This window comes from Lutra lutra, chromosome 10 (genome assembly GCF_902655055.1).
Source record: "Lutra lutra chromosome 10, mLutLut1.2, whole genome shotgun sequence".
Classification (NCBI taxonomy): domain Eukaryota; kingdom Metazoa; phylum Chordata; class Mammalia; order Carnivora; family Mustelidae; genus Lutra; species Lutra lutra.
In genome coordinates this window covers 104,834,314-104,858,856 of record NC_062287.1, presented here as the reverse complement: position 1 = coordinate 104,858,856, position 24,543 = coordinate 104,834,314, and the positions used below count along the sequence as shown (strand labels likewise).

The 24,543-nt window shown below is 58.0% G+C and overlaps 2 protein-coding genes across 9 annotated transcripts in view; both read left to right on the top strand.

The window, feature by feature from the left end:
* Positions 1-7,439: 7,439 nt before the first annotated feature.
* LOC125079888 (uncharacterized) lies at positions 7,440-11,010 on the top strand. Its single transcript, XM_047693612.1, has 6 exons — positions 7,440-7,566; positions 8,982-9,193; positions 9,503-9,607; positions 10,096-10,168; positions 10,478-10,886; positions 11,006-11,010. The coding sequence occupies exons 2-6, from the start codon at positions 9,138-9,140 to the stop codon at positions 11,008-11,010; spliced, it is 648 nt and encodes a 215-aa protein (XP_047549568.1). The 5' UTR covers positions 7,440-7,566; positions 8,982-9,137.
* The window catches only part of SYT7 (synaptotagmin 7), a 61,847-nt gene continuing 48,187 nt past the window's right edge, over positions 10,884-24,543 (top strand). For 7 of the 8 annotated variants that reach the window (XM_047691530.1, XM_047691532.1, XM_047691528.1 and 4 more), the window contains exon 1: positions 10,884-11,278. In XM_047691530.1, the coding sequence (XP_047547486.1) occupies positions 11,248-11,278 (31 nt within the window). In that variant the 5' untranslated portion in view covers positions 10,884-11,247. The remainder of the gene's footprint in view (positions 11,279-24,543) is intronic. The other variant, XM_047691534.1, reaches the window with a different exon arrangement.

Below are 24,543 nucleotides of genomic sequence, written 5' to 3'. Positions count from 1 at the left end.
TTCAGTCCCCTGGTCATCTCTGGTCTTGCTGCTTTAAGCACCAGCTGTATGCTGATCGTGGCCAAACTCATGCCTCCAGCCTGGACTTCAAATGCCCAACTGTGGCTTCGACGCCTCCTCGCTGGAACAGACAGCTCGAATCCAATGACCCGTGTGAACGGGAGCTCCTTGCTTGCTGGCACTGTCCATTCTCCACGGGCAGCCATCTCCCTGGGGGAGGAAGGGGTGAAAACTGGCTCTCAGAGAGCAAAAACTCTTAGATACTGCAATGGTTTGTGACTCTCCAAAGGACCAGAGTCCATAACCATATAGGCACTACAATATTATAATATTATAACTTAAATTCTGGTATTAAAATTGCATAGGTGACAACGGGAGAAAAAAAGTCTACAAAGGCTCTTTCTAGGTGGGGAATAATGAAAAGAAGACAGAAAAGTGCTGCTCAGATACCAGCTGCCCATTCCAATCGATGGCAATCCTAACCTTCCACTGCCCCAGTCGAAAACTTGGAGGTGATGCTGTCTCCTTCCTCTTTCTGATGACTCACAACTGATCCATCAAGAAATCCTATTGGTTCTGCCTTCAAAATAGATCCAGAATCCACTACTCCCCACCACCCCCATGGTCTGAGCTGCCATGGCTTCTCGTGTGGGTCATTGCCACAGCCTCCTAACTGGTTTTCCCACCCTGGGTCCCTCAACACACAGCCAGCGTGCTCCTTTGATAGTATAAATCAGCTCATGTCCCTCTACCTCATAAGACACTCTAGAAGCTTCCCATCTCCCACAATTCCTACAGTGACCCACCCTCCCCACTCCCTCTTTCTCTCTGGACCTCCTCCCCCATTCCTTTCTGCCTCACTCACTCTACTCCAGACCCACAAGCCTCCTGGCTCTTCTTCAAACTCTCCAAGCACAATTGTACCCCAGAGCCTTTGCACTGGTGAATCCCTAGTCTTGGTATACTGCTACCCAGATAGCCACAGGGCTAAACCCCTCACCTCCCTCAAGTCTGCCCAGATGTCACATCTTTAATCCATCTCCAACATTCCAAATAACCCTTGCTTCTCCCGACCCTTTGTTTTCCTACCACACTCATCATCTCCTAACATACTAGGACATTTACTTACCTTTGCCTCTCTCCCCCTGCTAGATGCCAGCTCCCTGTTGGGATCTTTATTTTGGTCACTGCTGGAGACCCAGCACGGGGACAGGGCCTGGCACACAGTACATGTGTCTGATACCCCAAGCCACCGGCCCGGTAAGGTTTCTGACTTTTCCCACACCAGGTTTCATCACCTCTCCCATCTTTGTGCTCGCCCTGCCCTCTCTCTGAAAGATGCCCCCAAAACCATCCTTTCCCCAGCTCTTTCTACCCCCACAACCCTCTTCAAGATCACTTTGCCTCTCTGGGTAGGGCAGGAAGGCCCTGCCTGCCAGACAGGCAGGGAGCTTTTCTTCAAGAGTAGTGGGGACACATGGAAGGGCCTTAAGTGAAGAGCAACGTGGTCGCACGTGTGCCTAGATGTGCACAGGACAGTGGATGGGAGGGGAGGCAGCTGGAGGGGAAGGGGGGGGTCAGGGGTGTTGAGAAGGACTGGAGAGAGCCCAGAGGGGAAAGGCCAGGCCTTGTTCCCTATTATGCATGCCAGGTAAGAAGAGGGGAGCACAGAGCTGAGGGGGTAAAGGAGGTTTTTGGTAGAAGCTTCTCTTTCCCCCTGCTACAGTCCCCATCCACTCCACTGGGGACATTTTGTACCCCAACACTTTTGGCCAAAAAGGGAGAAGCTCATGGGGCTTTGGAGAAAAAAATAGGTGCTCCCCAGGGGAACCCAGACCCCAGAGCTGAATGGAGGGGAGAGAGGGGCCCACACAGGGGGGCCCACACAGGGTGGCCTCTGCCCCGGGGTTTACAGGGGAGCTTCCGGCCAAGAAGTCCACACTTGTCTCCCTTTCTGCGTGGCCTTGTTTGCTCAGAAAGATAAACAAGACAGGGAGTGGCCTCTGTGACATCACCTGGACCGTGCACTCAGTCCAGGGTGAGCCGGGCAGGAGAAGACACTGAGGGTGGCTCCCAGGCGGGCACAGCTGTCCCACAGAGCCACTCCCTGGAGGAGCCAGAGACATTCAGGATGGCTTCACCCCACATCCTCAGGTGGCAGATGGGGAAACTAAGGCCCAGAGAGAGAATCAGGTTGTCATAGGGTACACCTGATTTTCTGGAAAGAACAACGCACTAGTCTGATAGGAATAGACTAATAATATCAGTGATGTATACATACATATCTATATCCTTTCTTCCCAAATGTTCAGAGCACTGCACCCTCATGAGCTCATTCATCCACAAGCCATCCCCCTGGGGTGAGTGGCAGGGCCATCTTGTGCAGACGTGGTGACAATGCTCTGTCATTGCCCTCCCTTCCATAACCTTGCCTTCTCCAGCCTCTTCTATATTCCCTTCTCTCCACCTAATTTAATTCAGCAAAGATTTAAGAGGCTCCCACTTGGTGCAAGCCCCGGGCATTTGAGAAGCTTCTGGATTTCTCCGGGGCCAAAGTCACAACTCCGTCTTCTATGGTCTCACAGCACTCTGTTCAGGTCCACATTGCACACAGATCGCATCGTTTCCATACATCTGCGGTCCTGGACTTGGTCTTACTCCAGCTTACATTCTCTCTTAGAAGCTAGGATGGGGCCTGGCATTCTGGATCCTGGAGAAATGCTTTCCCAGGGCAAAGTTATCCCTGAATGTGCCCTGAGCATCTCCCCATTAGTGCGCTTGACCCCCTGTATGCCGATTACCCAGAGGAAGAGCCCAGAGCAGAGGTCCTGTATTTGCAGTACCTAGCACAGAGCAGCTACTCGGTGTTTGCTAAATGGATCAACTTAAAAAAAAAAAAAAAAAAGGAATGAAGATCAGAACCCTAATGGACCATCTTGCCTTTAAGGGAGCTCTCAACCCATTGCACAGGTGGGAGGGGTGGGCAGAGAGCAGGACTGGAGAGATACACAAACACTACTAAGTGGATAGTTCCATCAGCGTTGAGTAGTGTTGGGTAGCTGAGACTTCGAACTCGCCTGGGAGAATCGGAGGGCTCCTTGGAAGTAGTGGCATTTGAGATGGAGCTCGGAAGGGTAGAACTACACATGGCAGAAATTCAGGAACAATTTTTTTAAAATTTTTTTAAAAGATTTTATGTATTTATTTGAGAGAGAATGAGTAAGAGAGAACATGAGAGAAGAGAAGGTCAGAGGGAGAAGCAGACTCCCCAAGGAGCTGGGAGCCCGATGCGGGACTCAATCCTGGAAGTCCAGGATCATGACCTGAGCCGAAGGCAGTCGCTCAACCAACTGAGCCACCCAGGCGCCCTCAGGAACAATTTTTAACCAAAGGCAGGGCATTGGGCAGGGTTCACGTACCAGGGAGGACTCTGTTTCAGGCAAAATTTCCTGTACCTGACTAAGTGCTGGGGAGGCCATCAAAGGCCTTGGGTGGGTGGGGGATGCTGGCCAAAGAGCTGGGGAGCCACACGAGGGAATGAGGGAGGGCACTGGGTTGGACTGGAGGAGGGAGGCAACTGGTTTGGAGCTGCTGCTGAGGTGGAGGCGGAGGTGGAGGGTTTTGAGAGTCTGAGTGAGGGAGGCAGCTGCCAAGGTTACAATGTGGGCGTGAGAGGGTCCACAGAGAACGGGTCTGAAGGATCTGAAACCGATCCAGTGTGGGGAAAGAGCAGTAGGAGGCTTTGGGGACCTGATCTGGAGCTAGGGAGAGGGATGGGGCTTCAACAGACACGCTGTGGTCCCAGGGAGGAGCTGCTGTAAGGCAGATTATGAATTTACTCCACTGGGGGGGAAGGAATGCTTTACTGAGGCAGATGCCAGCCTGGGAGGGAGGTCAGGGCCCCAGAGACAGAGCTGGGAGTAAGGCTGAAGTGGCAGGAGCGTGTGAGCTCACAGGGGAGAGAGCGTGGTGTGAGAAAGCAGATGACAGCTGAGGACAAAGCCTTGGGGGACACCCAGAGTTGGGGAGCAGGAAGAGAGAGGATCCAGGAGGAAACAGAGCAGCCAGAGAATTGGGGGGGTAGTCCCACTCTTTTCCAGGGCTGCCCCACCTCTGTTCCCCCCTTATCTCCCCTAAGTCAGACTGGGCTGAAGGGCAGAGGCCAGGGCCTGCCCAGCCTCCAGAAAGCTCCAAGGTGGAAGAAAGCAAAGCCTAGTGGTTGAAGGCTCAGACTCTAGAACTGGCCAGAGCAAAGTGGGGCTCCCAGCTGCCCCCATCCCTCATCTCTCTTGGCTTTGTGACCTCAGGCAAGTCACGCCCCCTCTGATGGTCAGCTTCTTCACCTTCAGGAGGGTTTCACAACCAGACTTCTCCATGGGGCTGCTGTGACTACCCAGTGGCATAGTATTTGTTATGCACTTGGCACTTGGGCCGTCAAGCCCTCAGAGTTCAATAAATGGTGGCAGCAGCTATCACAATTATTACAAGGCCAGGATGGGATTCTGATGCTTGGTCTGGGCAGCCCAAGGACCCCAGCACCCCAAGGAGCCTTTAAGAGAGAAGGGTCCAGGTGATCTGAACTTGCCCAGCTCCCAGAGCGCTGGGCCCCTCCTATCATCCTCCCAAGCTCAGAGCCAGGCTTCCTGGACTGGGGTTAGTCACAGCACTCTCGGTGCTGATAACCCTTTCACCTGCTGAGAAATAGGACCCCACCCCCACTGCAGTCTTCAACTCCAGCTGGGGCGCCAGCTTGGGGCCTCAATCCAGTGCTGGGGTTCCTTCGGGGCATGTCGCTCCCCCCCTCCACCTAGTTGCTGGGTGCTCCGGCGCCTCCTCCTCCCGGGCGGGGGCTGACGCGCATCCTCTCCCGCACACCGTAATTCACTAGCTCACACGCGCTCCGGGCTCCGCCGCGCCCCCTCCGCGCACGCGCATCTCCGCCCCGGCCCCCGCCCCGCGGGAGACTCTGGCGGTTCTGGGTGGGTCCGTCCAAGTTGGCGAGAGAGCATCGGCCCTGGGGGCCCCGTCGCGGGACAGTGGCGGCCCAGAGTCCAGTGCCTCGTCCCCTGCCCCCCACGGATTCTGCAGCTGGGGCCCACCCCAGGGCCTTCTGCACGGCCCTGCAGCAGCAGGAGGGCGGGGGCAGAGGGACTCCGGCTGTGATGGGGGCTTGAGGAGCGGGCGGAGGTTTTGAATCGGTGGTGCTGGCTCCTGTCCCTCATACACCAACGCCTGTACCCCAGACTTTCAAAGCCTCAGTTTCCCCTTCTTGGCCTCAGGCTAAGGGATCCCATTTACTGGACCCTGGAAACAGGTTAATCGATCCCGTATGCCTATCTGGGCAGCCTAAGATGGGAGGGAAGAAGAGACATGTTTCCCCAGGGTCCAACCCCATGCTACCTGGACCAGGGCGGAGGGGCTCCCTGGGAGGAGCTGGGCTTTACCAAAGTGGCCCCTCTACCTGCTGGGGTTAGGTCTGGGGTCTCACGGTTGCTGGCCGGAGCCATCTAGCACTGGAAGGCCCCTATTAACTAGGACACTTCTGGGGGGTGGGCCGTGGCTGGCTCCAGCTGACCAGCTTGGGTCTCTGGGGGAGGTGGCCACAAGGGCCAGGGCTTTGAACAAACCACAGAAGGCTTCTGCAATATCAAAAGAGCTCTTAGTCACTAATATATGGGGGGAGGGGGGCTGCCGTTGGTGAAAGAGCCTCTGCTTGGTTCCCATCAGCGGAGGATCAAAAAGCATTTGGTCAAAGAACCTTTAAATACCTTGAAAGGCAGGTGAAGCCTGTTCAGTAGCCTCCAAGAGGTACTGAAATGCTGGTCCTGAGCTGCTGGCAAGCTGGCTGCAAGCCCAGCAAGTGGAAGGGGAGGGGGCTGCTGAGCCAGGTGGGAGAAATGGTGGGAATGGGCCACCAGCCCACCCTTACCTGGACTCGAGAATCACTGTGGGGAGGTGAATAGGGCAGAGAACCGGGCACAGATGGTCAGAGTTGGAAGCAACCTCGTAGGCCTCTGAACCAGGGATTTTAATCTGAAACCTACAGGACCCTCTCCCACCCAATTATGGACAAATTGTTGTGTCTGTAGTTGAAGAGGCATTTTTTCTAGGGAGGGGGAGGTCCATGAAGTTCATTAGACTCCCAAAGGAGTCCAAGGCAGAATCGAGATTAAAAACTAACATCCTTGGGGCAGCTGGGTGGCTCAGTGGGTTAAGCCTCTGCCTTCAGCTCGGGTCATGATCTCAGGGTCCTAGGATTGAGCCCCACATCCGGCTCTCTACTCGGTGGGGAGTCTGCTTCCCCGCCCCCTGCCGCTGCCTGCCTCTCTGCCTACTTGTGATCCTCCTTCAAATAAATAAATAAATAAAATCTTTATAAAAATTTTTTTAAAAAGACCAACATCCTTGTACTACAGATCGGTAAACTGAGGCTCAGAAGGTTTGAGTGATTTACCCCAGATCATTCAGCTTGTAGCTGGCAAGCCAAGGTTCTTCTACGGTGCATCCTGATAAGGGAATCTCACAGGTTCCCATGGCTCTCAACCTGTGTCAGGGTCCCAGAGTTGCCCAAGACTGAGGAGTAGGGGGTATCTCAAAACAGAGGCCTAAGGCCAAGATTCTGACTGAGCCTGGGGCTATCCCACGCAGCAGCTGGCGAGGAGAAAGGGCACCAGCTTTCATCTTTTGGAGCTTGAGGGGCTGAGCCAAGCACATGGGGGAGGGCTGGGTGGCAGGGTGACAATGGAGAGAGAGAGAGAAAGAGGAGGTTTCAGGGAGAAAAGATGTGGGTGGGGTTGGGATTGCAGAAGGGGCCTGTGGTCCTGAATCATGACCTGAGGATACAGAACAGGGACCCAGTGCTCTGAAAGGTCAGCTTGGGGCAGAGACCTTGGTGCCTGGGATATGTCCAGTGCCTTGGTGCAAGGGAGCCATGAAAGACACCAGGTCCTTGCCTTGCTATCTCCCCACTATATTCTTCGTCCCCACGTGGTGTCATTACAGCCCTATTTTATGGATGAGAAAACCGAGTCCCAGAGATACCAAGTCACTGGCCAAAGCCAAACAGCTGGATAGTGGCAGAAGCAAGACCATAGTTTAAGTCCAGGATTCTTCCCCGGAGGCTGGGAACCTCTTCAGTATCAGGTATCCAAAGCAGGGGCCGGCAGAAGTGTGACCAGCGAGCTGGGGCCTTGGGTAAGCCTTTGAGATTCAGTGGTCCCTGGGTCTGGGGAGAAGAGGACATTGATCGGCAAGCACTGATTCAGTCTCCACTGGGACAAGGCAGCCAGAGCCGCCTTCTAGGACTTTCTCATTGTGCCCTTCCCGGGGAGGTGTTCATGTTATGCTTCTACCTTCCCCAGACTCTTGCCCTCTGAAGAGGAGGAAGGGGACGGCAAGCTGCAGGGACAGGGTGGCAGAGCTCATCCTTGCTGCTGGCCTGGCAGATCAGCGGGCTCTGCTGTTGCCCTTCAAAGCTGCCTTCTGGCTGGTCTCCACCGGTCCCTCCTGGATCCAGCAAATGCTCAACCTGAGCCTCTCGCCACATGGATGGTGATAAGGAGAGAGGTGTGTTTGTTCTGTCTTGTGAGCTGCACAAACAGCTTCCTCAGTGTTTTTATTAATAATTCAGCCCATGGCAAGGGGGGGGGGGTAGGGGGGACCAGGAGCTGTGAGGAGACCAGGCCAGGTAGAGGCGGAAGGGGAACCCAGGAGCCCTGCCTCCAGCCGTGGCCTGGCAACAGAGCCCGGCAGCCTCAGGGGCCCTGTTTAGGAGAGCTTGGGCCTGGTGTCTGCTCCAGAGGGACAGAACGTCCATCCCTCCCTGCTCTGTTCCACCAGAAGCTGACCCAGGACACCTGGGCCCTAATGACCATGCCAGATCGGAAAGAGGCCTGAGGGGCCCACAGTACTCCATGGGGCATCCCTGGGGAACCAGGTGCCGCCAGCATTTCCTGCCACGTCATGGAACCCAGGACAAAGAAGCCAGCAGTGTCACAGAATGAGAAGCTTTCTCTGGGCCCCCCTCTACCAGAGAATAGGAAGGGGAGGGGCAGAACAGCAGAGGCCCAGGCTCTCACCTTAGAGGGCCACCGCCTGAAGTCAGGACTAGGGTGATTCACCCTCTCTGATCTCTTCTCAGAAGACCTGCTCACTTCTGCACACTTCATTTCCAGCCTGTGCCCAGTCCTCCGTGAGTGCTGAGAAGACAGGGACTCATGGTGGGCTTGGCTCTTGCTCATGCTCTAGCAGGAGAGTGAAGCCTTCAAATGGTCTGAGGTCAGACATCTAGAAGGACTTCCTTGAGAGGCAAAACATAGTAATGAGGAGTATGTTCGAGATCCATCAGGAATAAGTTCCCGGTTCCAACTATCATGTGAAGTGCCTTACTGGTACCATCTTGTTTACTCTTTATAATAGTCCAACAGGTGGTATTTTTATCTCTATGGTGTAGACGAGAACTGAGGCCCAGGGGTGTCGAGTAAGCGGCCTGCCTGGGGTCACACGGTTATGAATGGCTGGGCCATGTAAACCTGTATTCTTTTCTCTCCCCAGTGATTCTGCATCCCCTAGACAAAGTGAATGAGGCCCAGAGAAAGGGTGTCTTCAGAGCTTTTCCTGTGTCCATGATGCAAGCCAGAATTAAAACCCAATGAGGTTCCCAATGCCTCAGAGACTCAAAGTCTCCACAGCGACATCTCATGGGATTTATCTAGTATGTCTGAGGGACTGTCCATCTCTGACGTTCTGGAAGAGTGGCTTTCTACTGCCTCCTGGGAGTTAGCGAGTTTGGGATTTTATGTTTGAAAGGGACAGGCTGTAAGCTCTCAGATGGGGGCAGGCACCGGGTCTGCTCATGAACCTCCTAGTGGTTGGCAAAAGGCTGGAGACGGGACCAAGGGTCTCCCCTCAATTCTCATACCAGCAATCTGTGTTGCTAGCTGTGGGCCTTGAGCTCCCTGGCCTATTCTTTCTCCCTATAGACGCCTTGTCTTCACCATCTGTCATCCGAGTGGTGGCCTGTCAGAGGTCGTCTCCCCGCCAACTCTGAAAAGCTCCAAGATTCTAAACGCTTATAAAGATCTGTTGAGTTGCCATGATGAATTCTGCTGTCCCCATCTGGACCCTCACATTGATAGATGGAGAGATTTCTGAGCAGGGAACCTTTCTGTGTGGAGCCCGTTGATGGCACGAGGTAGGGATGACATGACTATTTGGTCTTTACTAGCTGGGCACTGAGAGGGGGAGCTGGTGGTGGGAGCAGGAACAAGTCAAGATCAGAGACCCTGGAGTCCCAGCCTTTTGGCTTGGCATCCTAGGGTTTGCCAAGAAGAGGTTTGTGGATTTATCCTGAGTTCTTGGCTGCATATGGGTGGGGATGGCTGCAGGGTATACGAAACATAATGGCCCTTGACCAAGGGATGAGGGCTGAGATTTCTGGCCGGAGACTAATTACTGGCTGGAATCTACAGCTGCCTTTTTTTCTTCTTCCATTTTTAATTAGAACATTCAATCCAAGGAAATCTGTTCTCCACCGGAACACTCTTCATGGAGGTTTGCTTGGGGGAATTTCCTTATCTGTTTCTCAACTGAAAAGCTGTGGGTGGAGGTAAGTGTGTGCCTGCGCACGAGTGTGTGTATGTAATAGGCTCCGTGCAAGTTCAACGGTATGGGCTGTGTGTATGTATGTGAGTGAGTGAGTATCGGGGGAGACTGGAGACGGAGGCTTGTCCCTTTGGGTGCTGGCTGCCTCCTGTGTTGGGAGAAGGTGGAGGTGTGGTTGGGTGTGAGCTGTGCGTACAGTCAGTTAAGTGGATTTCTCCGGGTGGGATAAGGAATCCTTGATTTTATAAACCCTGGCTCACCTTCTAACTTCATTCTCAGTGGAGGGGCAGATAGGATGCTGCAGCGGGGCTAGGGGTGTTGCCCTCCTGCCTGCCCCTTTGAGGAGCAGCGTTCCTGTGTGCATATCTCTCCTGTTTGTGTGCTAGTGTCTGTGTGGTGGTGGTGGTGGGGGTTGTGGTGTAGCTGATTAGGTATGTAGGTGTGCTGGGAGGGCTCCGTACCTGAAACCACCAATAATTCGTTTACTTCCAGGCTTTGCAAATTTGGGGGAGAAGGGCCCCTTCTCCCTGCTCCAGAATCAAACACTTCGAATTCTAGGATTCACGTGAGTTGGGCTGTGCGGACCTGACAGAGGGGCTGAGAGAGCCAAGAGAGCCCCAGGGTTGGACGAAGGAGGGATTTCTTTCTTACCCACTGAAGTGCTGGGTCAAGGAAAGGGAAGGGGGTGAAGTGGAGGAGCTGGCTTTGCGGCTGGCTTAAGTGGGAAGGGTCTCTAAGGCCTCGTCCTCCACTGAGGGTGGCGATCCTCGTCCTTTCTGCTCGGGCTGTTTTCAAATTCGGGGGGACGGCCAGAGTGGCGGACCCAGGCTCAGCCCTGGCAAAAAAATCCATTCCTGGTTTTTGCACACACCAGCCCGACTTCCCCGGGACCGGCACAGTGTTGAGTCCCGAGCTGACGCCCTCGAGCCGCCACCAAGCGGAAAACCCGGAGTGGTTTTACACGCCTCTTGGAACGGAGTCAAAGGGCACCTGGGAGGAGGTGGGCAGCCGCCCCGCCCCGCGCGGTTCGAAGCCCCTGCCATCAGGGGCGTCCCGGCCGGGCTGGTCAAGCAGTGCGGCGGGACCCGCAAGCTCGCAGGACCCACCCGAGGGCTCCGTGCCCTCCCCGCAGGGGCTGCGGGAGGAGCGCGCGGGGCGGCTTGGTGCCCTCGGGGCGGCTCCGGGCGGCGGCGGGCGCGGGGCTGCAGTGCGGCGCGCGGCCGGCAGCGGGCAGCAGCGGGCGCGGGAGGCCGCGGTGGCGGTGGCAGCGGCAGCGGCGCTCGGCAGCGGGCGGGCGGCGCCGGCGGTGCCCCGGGCGCGCTCACACACGCGCTCACACACACACATACACACGGCCTCGTACACACTCACACACGCTCCGGCGCGCACACGCGGCGCGCAGGCTAGAGGGAGGAGGCTCGGCGCGGATCGGCGGCGGCGGCGGCGGCGTGCTTGGCCGGCGGGCGGGAGGGCTGGCGGGCGGCCCCCGCTCCCCGGCTCCGCGGCTCGGTGCAGCCCGCGCGGCCCCCGCCCTCGGACCCGCCCCCGGGGGTCGCCCGGCCCCATGCCCTGCAGCGGCGGCGGAGCAGCGCGCGGCCGCGGGCGGCTCTGAGGAGCCCGGAGGAAGCCGGCGACGAGGGGACCATGTACCGGGACCCGGAGGCGGCCAGCCCAGGTAAGCGCGGCCCCGCGCGGGCTGGGGCGCCCCGCACCGGCAGGCAGGACGGCGGCAGCGCCGGGCGCCGTCTCGGAGCCCCAGCCCGGGGCGGCTGTCGGCCCGAGCCGCACAGACCTCCCCGCCATCCCCCCGGGGTCATCCCAGTCCCGGGGGCGCGGGCTTGAGCGGCAGCGACTCGGACGCCGGGCCCCGCAGTCCCGGCGCTGCCAGGCTTGATGCCCGGCGCCGGCTTCGCAGTGTCCCCACAAGGATCTCCTCCCCCCACCACCCCCCAGCAGCCCAAGGACAACGTGTGTGGCGGAGCGAGGAGCCACTGCCCCCGCGGGAACCGGGCAGTGCCCTCAGAGGCACCCCCGGGTCCCCAGCACCAGTGCCCCCCCCCCGGTGCCAGCGCTGGGGGACCCCAAGGCAAGGATCCCAGGCAGCTTTGGGCCAAGGTTGTGGGCACCGGGGAGCAGAGTGACATCGGCGGTGCCAACTGTGAATTGAGAGGGTGCCAAGGGGCAAGTGGGAATCTGGTGCAGTAGCAGGGGAGGGGGGCTTCGGAGAGGGAGGGAGGGGAACCGCAGGAGCGTTGACGAGGAAGACAGGAGTACCTGAAGGGAAAGAGATCAGAGATTGGGGAGAATGGGGTGCCAGGGGAATGTGATCCTGGGTTTGGGGAGGGGGAAAGCGAAGATCCCCAAACTCACTCCAGTCCTGTCGGGGGAAGGAGGGGGAGGGGCGGGCTCCTTTGCATCTCTCCTGAAGGAGCCAGGGAGTGGCCCAGGAGCCCACGTCTGCTTGCCATCCTTCAAGCCCAGCCAAGGAGTCTTTCCTCCTTCCTCGGGAAATTGCTCTGCCATTTCCTCCTTGGCTCCTGACGCCTCCTCACACAGTGCCCACCTGTAGGCAGGTCCCCTGCAGCTCCTGCCCCAGCTGTCTCAGCTCCCACCTGGGGTGCCCCAGACCCACCCCAGACCCACCCCCCAGTCTGCCAGTTCTGGCAGCGGGGTCTCTGCTTCTGGGTTTCTCTGTGATGCTAGAAGCAAGGCACCCTAGCCTGAGGACTTGCCGAGCCTCCAGGCTTACCACTGCTGACCTCCCTGGGCTGGGGGTGCTGGGGGAGGGGGTCGCCCTAAGGCTCTCCGTAGAAGGGACCTTGAGCCCCAAGGATTTTGAGGGCAGTCCCATGGACAGCTTTGTCCACTCTTGTCCCAGCCCCACATTTGTTCTCCCTCTAGGGGCAGCCTCAGCCTGTCCCTGCCTCCTGGGGAGTCGGGCCCCCACCCGCATCAAATTGTCACAGCCTATTCTAAGTCCACTGAGGAGGACCTACTGGGTGCCAGGCATTACATTCACTCAGCACTTGGGGTTAAGAGGGAGAGAGACTCCGTCTCCCTCTCTGGAACCTCCTGCACATCCGTGAATGTCCTCCAGGTGATGGCTGAAGGAACATTGCCTTTGGACATCCCTCCCTTCATCTCTCTGAACCCAGGTCGCTGACCCTGCCTCTTCCTCCACGAGGCTGCCAGCTCCCAGCACTCGGACCGAGGGCTCAGGCAGTCTCTGGCTGGGATCACCCTCCCAGAAACCAACCGCTTAGTTCAGAGGCCAGCTCTAGGGTATGAGATAGAAGGGGAGATGCAGTGAGGACACTCCCTTTCCCCCTGCCCTGCCAGGCTGGCAGCCTCCCCTTTCCTGTTAACGGGTGGCCTGAGTGCATGCCCTCATCCCTTCTCCCTCCCCCCTCTTTCCTCCCACGCCTGGGCACCATGACATCACTAATCCTCCGAGCACCTCTGCCCTCTGCATGGAGGCCAACTTGACATGCTTGGCGTCTTCTGGGCAAAGGGCCTGCAACCCAGTGTTGCCCCTGGCTTCGTGGTAGCCCCTGGGGTGTCTCCCTCTCTCCCTGCCCCCCAAACAGGCCTCCCTCTGTGGTGGAGACCTGTCTTGCCCAGTTTCGGTTGCAGGGCCCACCAGTGCTAGGGGAAGGGGCAGCACTGATCCACTGGGAACAGGCAGGGCCTGGGGTTCACTTCCCACTGGACTGGATGGGGTCAGAAACAGGCTGGAGAGGGCAGAATCTGCTTTTGATCCTGGGTTCTCTCTGAGGGGCCAGAGTCATCATCAATCTGACCTCTGTACCCCAGCCTCCCTGCATCCCCGCCCACCTCCTAGAATCCCTACAGCTCCAGGCCAGACTACGCATTCCCTCCGACCCCGGCTCCCCTCAGACCCCCTAGACTCTGCTTCCCCAGGCGGGCTGTGTGTCCCCCATTTCTGTCCCCTACCTCCCCTTTGCCTGGCACCTGGTAGGGGCAAGATATGCAAATTAATTCCTGTGTGATTCAGGCCCCTCCTACTTGTCCCCCCCCCCCCCCGCCCCCGCCCCATCAGTACCTTATCTGTCCCAATTCCCTCATCCCATTCCCAGGAACACCTGTGGCCCAGTCCTTTTTGCAATTTTCCCTCTCTCGTGTTCTCCTGCTCTTCCATGTTCCAGGCTGGTTCCAGAGTATCCCTGAGGTACCCTCTCCCTCAGCTCACTCACCCTGGTCTCCACAGGGTTCAGCCTGATGCTAAGACCCTGTCCACAGTTCCCTACCCACTTGGGCCCAGGGCTCTGAGGCACTTCTGGGATCTAGCTCAGCTGAAGCAAGGGACTGTGGGAAAAAGCGAGAGCCCAGTGAAGAACAAAGACCAGCCCCCCTCCCACACACCCCCATTGGCTTCTACTCCAAACTCTGTCCAACCTACCCAGGGGTGCCTGCAACTTCCTCTCTGTCCCCTCCCTGAGGCAGGCAGCCCTCTCTCTGTCCTCAACCCTCCTCCTATGCTCATCCTGGAGCTGGCCTGGCCAGGCCTCCCTGTGTCCCTTGGACCTAGGCCCGGGGCCAGGCAGGGCCTCAGCAGGCCTGCAGGGGTCAGCGTTGCAGTGGGCGGGCAAGACAGCTTCAGGGAGGGAGGAAGGGAGGGAGAGGTGACCTTGCAGTGAGTGAGCGAGCGAGGCCAGAGAGGGAAAGTCGGGGCCAGCGCAGCAGTCCTGGGAGAGAGGTCAGGTCCTGAGGCTGCCTGCCTGCCCCCAGTCCTCTGTGAGCTTGTCCCTGGGGTAGTATGGCTGGAAGTCTTGTCTGTCCCACCTGTTAGTGGGCTCTGCCCCCTACAGCAACTCTGCCAGAAAGGTCATTGTCAGGGAGCACAGGGGACACGCTGTATGGGGCAGGGGGCCTTGGCACATTGGGTCTCCTATCTCAAGGCAGAAGGATCCATGAGATTGTCTAGGCTCACCCTCCACCTGCTGAGCACAAGTTAAGGACAGAGGCCATTGGGTGATGTGTAGGGCAGGAGTGAAGGGGTATGGCTGAAAGGGCCAACAGAATTAAGGACAAGGACTGAGGTGTGAGAAGGTCCATGAGGCCTGACTGTCTGACTGGTTGATTCACTGTCAAACTCTCCCCCTACCCCATCTACCCCTCCACCCACTTCTCTACCACCCCATCTGCATAGGCCCAGACCTCCCTGGCTTGCATCTCGGGCTTTGGTCCCAGTCTAGGGCTGAAGAGCCAGCTATCTTCCAACAGGCCGTGGACAGGATGGGGTTGGGTGGGGGGGTGGTGTCTGAACTCCTGGGTGGGAGGGAGGGCTTCTGTGGGTTTGGCCCCATGCTGCGTGCTCCTGTGGAGACAGGACCCTCCAAGGCCTTGGGTCATGTTCTTTGGTGGCTTTGTGAGAGCAGTGACCAGCCAGCTGGGTGCTTGAGAACTGGGGGACAATGGGGAGGGAGATAGTCTCAAAGCTCCTCCTGGTGGGGGAAGAGAGGCTAGAGCTGGCAGGGATTGGGGTGGGAACATGTAGACCAGCAGGTGACAGGTAAGGGACAGCTGGAAGGCAAGGGAACAGGTGGGTGTCAGGCCCCGGGCAGCTGGGCCCTTGGCTCACCTCAAGCTTAGAACCCAAGGGGCATTGAAGGCAACATAGCCTAGCAGCGAAGGACTCTCCCCTCTCACCCCCCGCCAGCCCAGCTGTCGCAGAAGGCCTTGAGGGAAAGGCAGGGGAGGAGTGGGTGGTTCCTTCCCTCTTGCACCCCTCCTCTCCTCCCACTCCCCACCCACCTTCTATCCTCTGAGGGACTTTGAATACTTATTGAATCTGATGGACCGTTTTCAATAACTGCTTCCCCCAGGGGAGCAAGGCTGTGAACGGCAGGGAGAGGAGCAGTGAGGGGGGCCATGTGGGGCGGGTGGGAGGCCAAGTCCTGAGCCAGGGATTCATGGCTGGAAGGGGAGTCTCTATGACAGTCTCCTCAGAGGTCCCAGTGCGTCCCGGCGGGGGGGGGGGGGGGGTGGCAGGGGCAGCTCCGTGGGCAGTGCCCGGCAGGTGGCCTGTGAGGCTGGTGAGGTCGGCGCTGTCGTGGCGGTCACTGGTCTGGCCAGGTGCCGGAGCCGGCCGGTGCCAGCCTCGGCCTGGGTGCCCGCCTGCCTTGCAAAGGGAACCCCGGCCGGAGGTGCCAGGAGGGTTGTGCCAGTTTGGTGGCCATGAATGTGCGTGACCTTCCAGGCAGTAGGGGCAGCCGAGCTGGGCCCTGTCCAGCTTGCGTCTGGAGGGCAGGGCTTTGGTCTCACCCAGCAGCGTTCCACAAGGGGTGGAACAGAGTTGGCAGACAACAGCGTGGGACCTGTGGAAGGGGCTGGACAGTGCCCAGGGCCTGCGCCTGGAATTCTGGACCCAGTTGGTTTGGGAGGTGGGCCGACACGTTGGTCCTGCTCCAAGGGGGCTCGGTAGCTTCCTCCTGGGAAACCTGTTGGAGGAGGTGTGTCTCCTGGGGGTGGGGGGCGCTGGACTGGGCGGGGAGCTGACTTGAATCAGGAGCCGGGATCTTTGGGGAACTGATGTATCCTTGTCACTGAATGCACAGAAACAGCAACCAGTGAGGGCGTGGCCCAGGGCGGGGGGGGTGCGGGGGGGGAGCCTCATGCCCATGCCCCTGCCCTGTTACGACTGCGGGTGTCAGCTGAGCCAAGCTCGCCGGTCTGAGTGCCCGCTGTAAGCAGCAGTAATGAGTGTATTTGTAGTTAGGTGCGTAGTTAGGTGCGTTAAGGTGCGAGGAGCAGTGATGGGAAGCAGCGGTGGTGGGGGGGAGCGCCTCTCGTGGCCCGATCCCCAGTCAGTGGAGGCAGATGCCCTCCAGGGGCCCTCCCTGCCCGCCCCCCCCCACCCCGCCACACCCTCCCACCTGTCACCTGGCGGCCTCTGAGGCCTCCATCTGCTGGGAGCAGTGAGGGCCTCACCTGGCTGCACGGGCGTATGCAGGTGTGGACGGAGGGCCCTGGGAGCTTCGGTGTGTGCAGATCCGGGCATCTCCGAGACGGCATGTGGGTCCGTCCACGTGTGTGTGTTTGTGTGCACCTACTGTGTCTGATTTCATGTGCGTGTGTGCACCCCTCCCCCGAAGCCCCGAAAGGAGGTCCACCCCCACCCCCATCTTGGAAGTGGCCCTGCCCCTTTGATGACCCTCTCAGCGTGCAAGAATCAGGGGGCTCTTGGCAGCCTGCTGAAGGGGTGACCCGTTCTGCCTAGCAGAGGAGACAGGAGGGACAGGTCTGAGCCCCAGCCTCAGGGGGCACCTACAGAACCCAGCCAGCTCTAGAGCCCTCAGGAGCCCCTGGAATGAGAGAACAGGACTGCCAGGACGGGGCGGGGCAGGGCGGGGTGGGGGAGGTCAGCCCTAGCAGGTGGGGATCTCACGGTGCTGGTTGGTGAAGGGTGCACCCTGCCCCCCCCAGCCAGGCCCGGGTGGTGTGGGGTGTGGGTGGCCACAAGGGGTGCCCGCATGAGGCCCTGCATGAGGGGAGCAGAGAGGAGAGTTCTGTGGCTAATGTGTCCAATTAAATTACTTCAAACCCTGCAGCGGCAGCTGCTCCCGGCGGGGCCCTGGGTACAAATTGGATCCGTCTCATTACCACGGGTGGTGTCACTGGGGCCGGAGAGCGGTGGCCAGCTCAGCCAGCACACGGCAGGCCTTCTCCCCCTTGTTCAGCCTGGGCCTGCTCCAGCCTCCTGGCACATTGGCTCACTCTGGTACCCCTGGTTTGCCAGGTCCTTCGCGCCTCCTGACCGTCCTGACCCACCCCTAACAGCTCGAGGGCCCCACCCAGCCCTCACCATCTCTCTCCAGGGATGGGGGTTTCCAGGAAGCCCCATCTCAGGGCACCCAACACACCCTGTGGCCTCCCTTGATGACACGAGTGCCTTAATCATGGCAGGTGATTGCTTGGGGAGCACTCAGGATGTGCTAAGCGCTTCACATATGTGCCACAGGGGGTGGCTTACTTAAGCTAGGGCTCCGGGGTCAAACAGCCAGCTGTATGTTTGAACCTTGGCAGAGACACTGGCTGCCCTGTCCCTGGAGCAAGTCGCTCCACTCTTCTGGCCTCGGTTTCTTTCTCTGTAAAATGGGTTTGATCATGGTTCTTATTTCACAGGCTTGGAGGATGAGGCGGGGTAAGGCGGGAAACAGCCTTAGCTAAGAGCCCGGCACATAGTAAACCCTCAGCCAACGACAGCTGTTACCAACACTGTCCTGCACCAAGTGATTGATGGCTGGTATGAGCATTCCGGAAGCTCCAAGGAGGACGTGCCTGCTTCAGCCGTGGTGGAGGAGGAGTCGGGGAGGGCTTCACTGAGGCGGTGTCAGTCGGTTACCTTCGGGATAGCAAACATGTGTTGAGCGACCCCTACGTGCCAGGTGCCGTCTGAAGCGCATGGCACACATTAGCTCGTCCATCCTCCGACCAACTTGGGAAGGGGGACCTTGCAATTAGAAGTCAGCTGGGAGTTCCAGCAAACACCAGCCCACCCAGGAGCGTGAGCTTGGAGACCAGGGCCTTGGGTTCTGAAGGAAGAAGAAGAGCTTCCCATGGGACGAGCAGGGGTGACGTGTTTGATGTGGAGGGGACAGCACGTGCCACGGCCCAGAAGCAGTTTCTTGTTCCGTGGAAGCAGCCGTAGGGGGTCTGAATGGGGCTAGAAGGGAGGGCCAGTAGCAAGAGCTGAGGCTTGGGAAAGGTGGGTTAGGTCAGATTTGAAGGTCTTGGCATTCTGAAACAGGAAAACTGGATTTTTTTTTTTTTTTAATTCGGACCATGGATTGCCATGGATGACTTTGAAGCAGATCTCTATAAAGAAGTTTAACTTTGCAGTGGTGTGGAGGTAGGAAGCCCGGAGGGAGGCAGGTCCATGGAGCTGGAGTCCCAGGTTAACACATGTGTCCCCACCTCTGCCCAGCCCTTCCTGGGTCTCTCCGCTGCCTCAGGGCTGAGTCTGAGGCACCACACCGTGGAGTCTGCAGAGCTCTGCTGGCCTGGGGCCCTGCCCTCAGCAAGCTTGGGCCAGGTAATGGGCAGTCAGGGAGGCACCAGGTGAAGAAAGATCAGGTGGACACTCCCCAGGGGCTTACCCAGGGACATGGGGTATCAGAGACAGCACCCACCCAGGTAGGCTGAACCAGGGCCCAGTGTACACAATCTGTACTCCTGGGGGCCAACTCTGCACCCACCCCACACCATGGTCATCAAGGCCAGGCCCGCGGGGGACCCCTGCCAGAGCCAGCCTGTCTGCGCAGCAACTGGCCAGGCCCCTTCCTCTCCAACCCCACAGCCCCTGGCACGGGGGCCCATTCCCTGCAGGGCTTGGGTATATCATCCCACTTCCCTGGGGGCTCGTCCCAGGGCAAATGGCCTCGCCCCCAGGCCACAGCAGCACACGGACGTGTTGGGATCTGGGCCCATGTGCACACGTGATGTTGGTGTGCGTGGGCAGCAGGGAGTCCGTGACGGTCTGCCTGGCCTCCCTACCTTGACTGGGGATTCGTTTCCCTGGGGATTTGGGTCAGATGGGCACTGAAGAGCATAATGGTGAGGAGGGAAGGGCAAGTCAGGAAAGGTGGCAGGGGAGGCTCTCCCAGCAGGGCCTGGCGGGTCAACGGATCACCTTGTCCTTCACGTCTGGCATTCCATCTCACCTTCATGGCAGCCCGACGAGGGAGACACTGCCCCCACTGTCATACAGGTGAGGAGCCCAAGGCCCAGAGAGGTGGACTGTCTCACCAGGTCACTCAGCAGAGCTGGGATGAGATTGCAAGGCAGCCTGACTCCAAAGCCTGGGTCCTAACCACCGGGCTTGACAGCCTCGGAGCCCAGTGCCTCTCTAATCCCACTGGGACCCCAGCCAGTCTGTCTCTCGGCCCATCACTTGGAAGGAAGTGCTGGGAATTGGTACTGGCTGCAGAGCTGGACTCAGAGGGTGTCCCCACTGCCTCTGTAGTGCTGGAGGCATCCCCTGAAGCCTTTGTTCTCAGGTCCCCGGAGTGGGTGGAGCTTCCTTCCCACCCTGACTCCTCTCCCTCTCCGCAGACTCAGTGGAAGGTTCCTCTCAGTCAAGGGGAGGCTCTGAAAGGAAAGGGAGGCACCCCTCACTCCCTGCTTGGCACCTGCCAGCCCTGGAGGAGCCTCATGAATCGGCTGTGTGTGGCCCCCCCCAGCCCAGTTCCTCCCTCTCCAGCCCCCGCCTGGTTGGGGAGGTGCGAAGGAAGCGATTTCACAGCCTGTCAGCTGAGGCCTAAAAATACCCAGAACTCTGAGATGCTTGGGCAGGGGGAGGAGAGAGCAGGGACCAGGATGGGGTGCTGGGGGGTTGCCGGGCTAACTTGGCCAGAGACACCCTCACAGCTCCACGGTCCTACTCAGATGTGATGGGCAGCGATTCCCTCAATGCCCCCATCTGACCCCATTTCTGGGTCTCGAGAGCCACGACCCTCAGACCAAGGGAGGGCTTAGTGTCAGACGGGAACCGTGGAGCCCAGGCCCTTCGGATCCTTTGGGCGGTGGCTCTTTCTCCCTCCCCGCCCCTGAGTTGGCTGGCATCTTCAGGCCGTGGGAGCCAGGCTGGGCGTGTGCCTGCTTCCTTCCTGGAGAAGGGGCCCGCTTCTGTGAGGGGAGAGGCGTGAGGAAAGGCAGCGTGGATGGGGGTGCTGGCAGGTGTGCAATGTGATGTGTGAGCCACCCAGGCACTAGAGGGGGGCCGAGGAGAAGGGGTGTGGTGGCCCACGTCACTGCCACGTGGCCGTGTGCTGACGCTTGGCACAGGGCCCCCCGCGAGTCCACTGGCGCCCAGAAAAGGGGACCCGTGTGTGTGTGCATGTGGTCCCGCTGGAGCTGGCCTCCTCGGGGTGCCAGGAAGCTCGCAGAGCTGCAGGACGGAGCGAGTGTGGCTGTTGCAGACGAAAGCGCGGGAGTCAGCATAGCGGGTATCAGCCGACACACAGTGCATCACGCAGCCCCGTGATGGTCACGGTCGCTTCCCGCGTGGAAGCGTGATGGCATGGGTGCCCATGCAGAGGGACATGGGAGGGGCTCCCTGGGGCACCTAAGAAACTTGTGAAGGACGGAATGCAGAGTGGCAGCCAGAGCGTGGGCTCTGGATTGAAAATCATGGGGTTCCTGGGGCACCTGGCTGGCTCAGCTGCTGGAGCATGCCGCTCTCCAGCTCAGGGTCATGAGTTCAAGCCCATATTGGGTGTAGAGGTGATTTAAAATAAATAAATAAAAATTTAAAAAAAATTTTTTTAAGTAATGGGGTTCATATTCCAGTTCTGGCATGTATCGATTAGTCATGTGACCTTGGGCAAGCTGACCTCTCATTGCTTCATTTCCCCATCCATAAAGGGGAGGTGATAATGGCACCCACTTCAGGGCACCGCCAGGGGGATTCGAGGAGCTGATGTATATGAACTGGCCAGACCCGTGACTGTCACCATGTCAGCAGCATGGGTACGTTAGCTCTTCCCGTCTGGTTCGCCCCTTCAGTGGCACAGGTGGGAGCACTGAGTCCAGAGAGGGCACATGACCTGCCCAAAGTCACACAGTAAGTTAGTGGCAGAGCCAGGACTAGAAACCAGGCTCCACTGTCTGAAGACGGGGCTTGTTCCAATGCAGCATTTCCTGATCGTGCCCCCACTTTGGACCCCAAGAAGGCGCTGGGACTGCAACCTCACTGGCATCTGGGGCCTGGATTCTGCCAGGCGTTGGCTGGCGGGGGTCATGGGAACTTGGGGATCTGAGTGTCTTCAGATAACGCCAGGTAGATGGGTCCTCCAGGGAGCGGTCAGTGCACTGAATTAGTAACGTGCCACTGACTGGCCTGTGGACTTGGCCAATGACTTGACTCTCCTGAGTCTCAGTTTCTTCCCTATAGTGGAATTCCAGTAATACACACATTGCAGGGCTCTCATGAGGACTAAATGAGATCGTACATGCAGTGGCTGGAACACAGTACCTAGTAAATGCTCAATTATGTTAGCTGCAGTTAGAGCGCATGCAGAGTCCTCCCGTTCAGTGCTCCAGAAGCAGTCTCTTCCTTTGCTTCTCCTTCAGCCTCTGGCTGCCCTTACTCCCCTAGACTGATCAGGGACAGGCTTGCTAACAACGAAGACCCGTCTTTGTCTCCTGTTATTGGCTTCGCCCAGGAAGGAACAGGACCCACCAGTGGGACTTAGACCCTGAACTTTCTACATCTGGCCTCATCACCCACTCGGTGTAGGAACTTGGACAAGCACCATTTCCTCTCGGGTCCTTGGTCCTCCCTCTTTCAGGTAGAGAGGCTGGACGCCATAGTCCCAGAGCCGCCTGGTCATGTTGCTGTGTGACCCCAGAGAGTCCCTGGCTCAGGCCACTGGAGGCAGTGGCAGGTTGACAGGAAGGGAGGTCAGCTTGCTGTCCAGGATGAGTGGAGCATTTGGGGCCTGCGCTGACTAGTAGCCTGCCATCATGCTGGCCCACACCTATGACTGCATAAGAGGGCGTGCGGGCCCGACTGGCTGGGCACTGACATTGGGGGAGGTTCAAGGACGATGACTAGAGAGAGCCCTCCTTGGGGCCCTGGGAGCTGCCACTCCAGCCATCCTCCCCCACTCTCCCCTCCTCCCCAGGGCTTTCCTTCAGCAATCCTCCTTTCTCCCTGTCCTTCCTCTCTCTTTCCCCTTCTTGGAGTCTTCCAGTATCTCCCTCTCTCTGCCTCTTCCACTTCAGTGATCTTGACCATTTTCCAGGGTGCCTTCTTCCTTCCACTCCCTCCGCAGATGGGAGGCCTCTTCCCCCTCCTCTGTCTCTCCACTTCCTGAGATTCCTTCTCTTTCCTCCCTACAACATGGAACAAATGTCCCTGTTTCTCTGGATCTTCCTGGTTCCCCCTGCTGCTCTAGAGCTCAGGTCTCTGTCTTCCTCTGCATGGGCATGTCTAGACTCCTTCGTTTCCTGCTCACTCCCACTTCAGAGTCCCTTCCTCCTCAGTGTCCCCAGCTCCACCTCCATCCTTCCAGGTCCTTGGCGCTCTTTACTTCTCCACCGGTTCCCTTGCCCTCAAGAGTTTCCCTGCCTCCTTCAGATGGGGCTGATGGGGCCGAGCAAGGCAGTTTCTCTGGCTGGTGCTGCTGTTCGTTACCTCAACAATCCCCCACCCATGTGAGTTGAGAAAGGGGGTCAGCCCAGGGCCCAGGGACTGGCAGCCTTGCCTCCTAATTAGTTGGAAGTAATTGCCTGGAAAAAAATTTCATTTAGAATGAGACTCTGAGACTCCAAGGTAGAGCTGAGCCAACTGATGGCCCCTGGGGACCAGGAGGAGGGAAGCAGCCCAGGTCAGGGTCTCAGGAAGCCCCTGGACTCCCCTCCCACCTCCCTGGCTTACCTCCAGGACCCCAGCCTTATGGAAGCACAGAGAGAGCACTGGGTTGGGAGTACCACCGTCTTCATCTGAATTTTGGTTCCACTACTCACTGTGTGGCTTGGGGCAAGCGTCTTATTTTTCTGTGCCTTAGCTTTCTCTCTTGTCCCATTGGAAGAATGCCTCCGTATCATGAGGGTTGACTCGGACAATGGCTGTGAAAGCACTTTGCAGGCTGTAAGTGCTGTAGGAGTGTGAGGTGTCACTCTGTTCCTCCAGTGTGCTCTCAGATGAGATATGAGGATATGCGGGAGTGGGGCAGCGAGACTTCCAGAACATGGAAGGATGGCGAGCTGCAAGATTAAGGACATACAGATGTGGTGTCCAGCCCCAGTCTCAGCACATGCCAGCTACACCACTCTGCATGGCCACCTCACCTCTCTGGACCCCACTTTCCTCATCTGTAGAAGGCTGACCCTCATGCTTTCTCCCGGGGGAGGGGTTGTAGTTTTCAATGTGAAAATGTTTACAGAGCTCTTAGCAGCTCTTGGCCTATAGTAAGTGCTCAATAAATTATATTATCTGTATCTACCATAAAGACTGTTATCTTTACTCCCTACCTGGATCCAGAGGGCTGTGATTTGGGGCATCGTCTCCAGGTGGTTTTATTTGCTTTGATGTTTGTTTTTGGAAAGAGGGGAATTTCCACACCCAATGAGGCTAATATGAAGCAGTCCCTAGAAACACCAAGCAGATCTGCTTTTCAAAGAGCCCGCACCTGTGGAGTTGTGGACAGGAGTGGGCAGAAACTGTGGCTTTCTCCCCTGACTCCCACTTTTTCCTATAGACGGGCTATGGGCAAGTTTCTTACTTAAAAAAAAAATTATTTATTTGACACCGAGGCAGTGAGAGAGGGAACACAAACAGGGGGAGTGGGAGAGGGAGAACCAGGCTCCCTGCTCAACAGAGAGCCAGATGTGGGGCTCAATTCCAGGACTCTGGGATCAAGACCTGAGCCGAAGACAGACGCTTAACAACAGAGCCACCCAGGCGCCGCTGTGGGCAAGTTTCTTATCTGGATGGATGTGAGGTAGGGAGCCTTTGCCCTCAGGGAGGCTAATTACAAGCCTTTGTGTTCATTGTGGTAGGACTCACCCAATAGCGGGAAGAAAAGTTGTGTTAGGGGCAGCAAGAAGTTTTTTCGCTTGGCCTGGTTTGACTACTGGGTTGAGTCTTCGCAGGGAAGCGGGGAGCATGGTGTTTCAAGACGGCCTCAGGGCAGCCGGACTGCCTGGAACGTGCGAGTTATTGGGCGGCGCTGCAAGCTCGGAGCGCCATATTTTCCTGGGATTGGTGAGGGGGCGGTGACGGCGGACCTTATGCCACTCCTTCCCCACCCGCCCAGCGCCACCGCCGGGGACCTTCTGTGTTTCTGCTCTAAGCGCAGTACCCGCACCAGCCGCCAGGAGGCGGTTCGGCGGGCTCTACTTGAGGGAATGGGAGGCGGCATTTACATTAGAGGGGAGGCTTTTTCTGTCCTGAGTCCGAGTGCTGACTGGGTC

Coding starts and splice junctions, on each gene's coding strand:
- LOC125079888 (XM_047693612.1), top strand. CDS start 9,138: ATGGAGAGATTTCTGAGCAGGGAACCTTTCTGTGTGGAGCCCGTTGAT. Junction 9,194..9,502: donor GAGCCCGTTGATGGCACGAG/GTAGGGATGACA, acceptor ATTTTTAATTAG/AACATTCAATCCAAGGAAAT. Junction 9,608..10,095: donor CTGAAAAGCTGTGGGTGGAG/GTAAGTGTGTGC, acceptor GTTTACTTCCAG/GCTTTGCAAATTTGGGGGAG.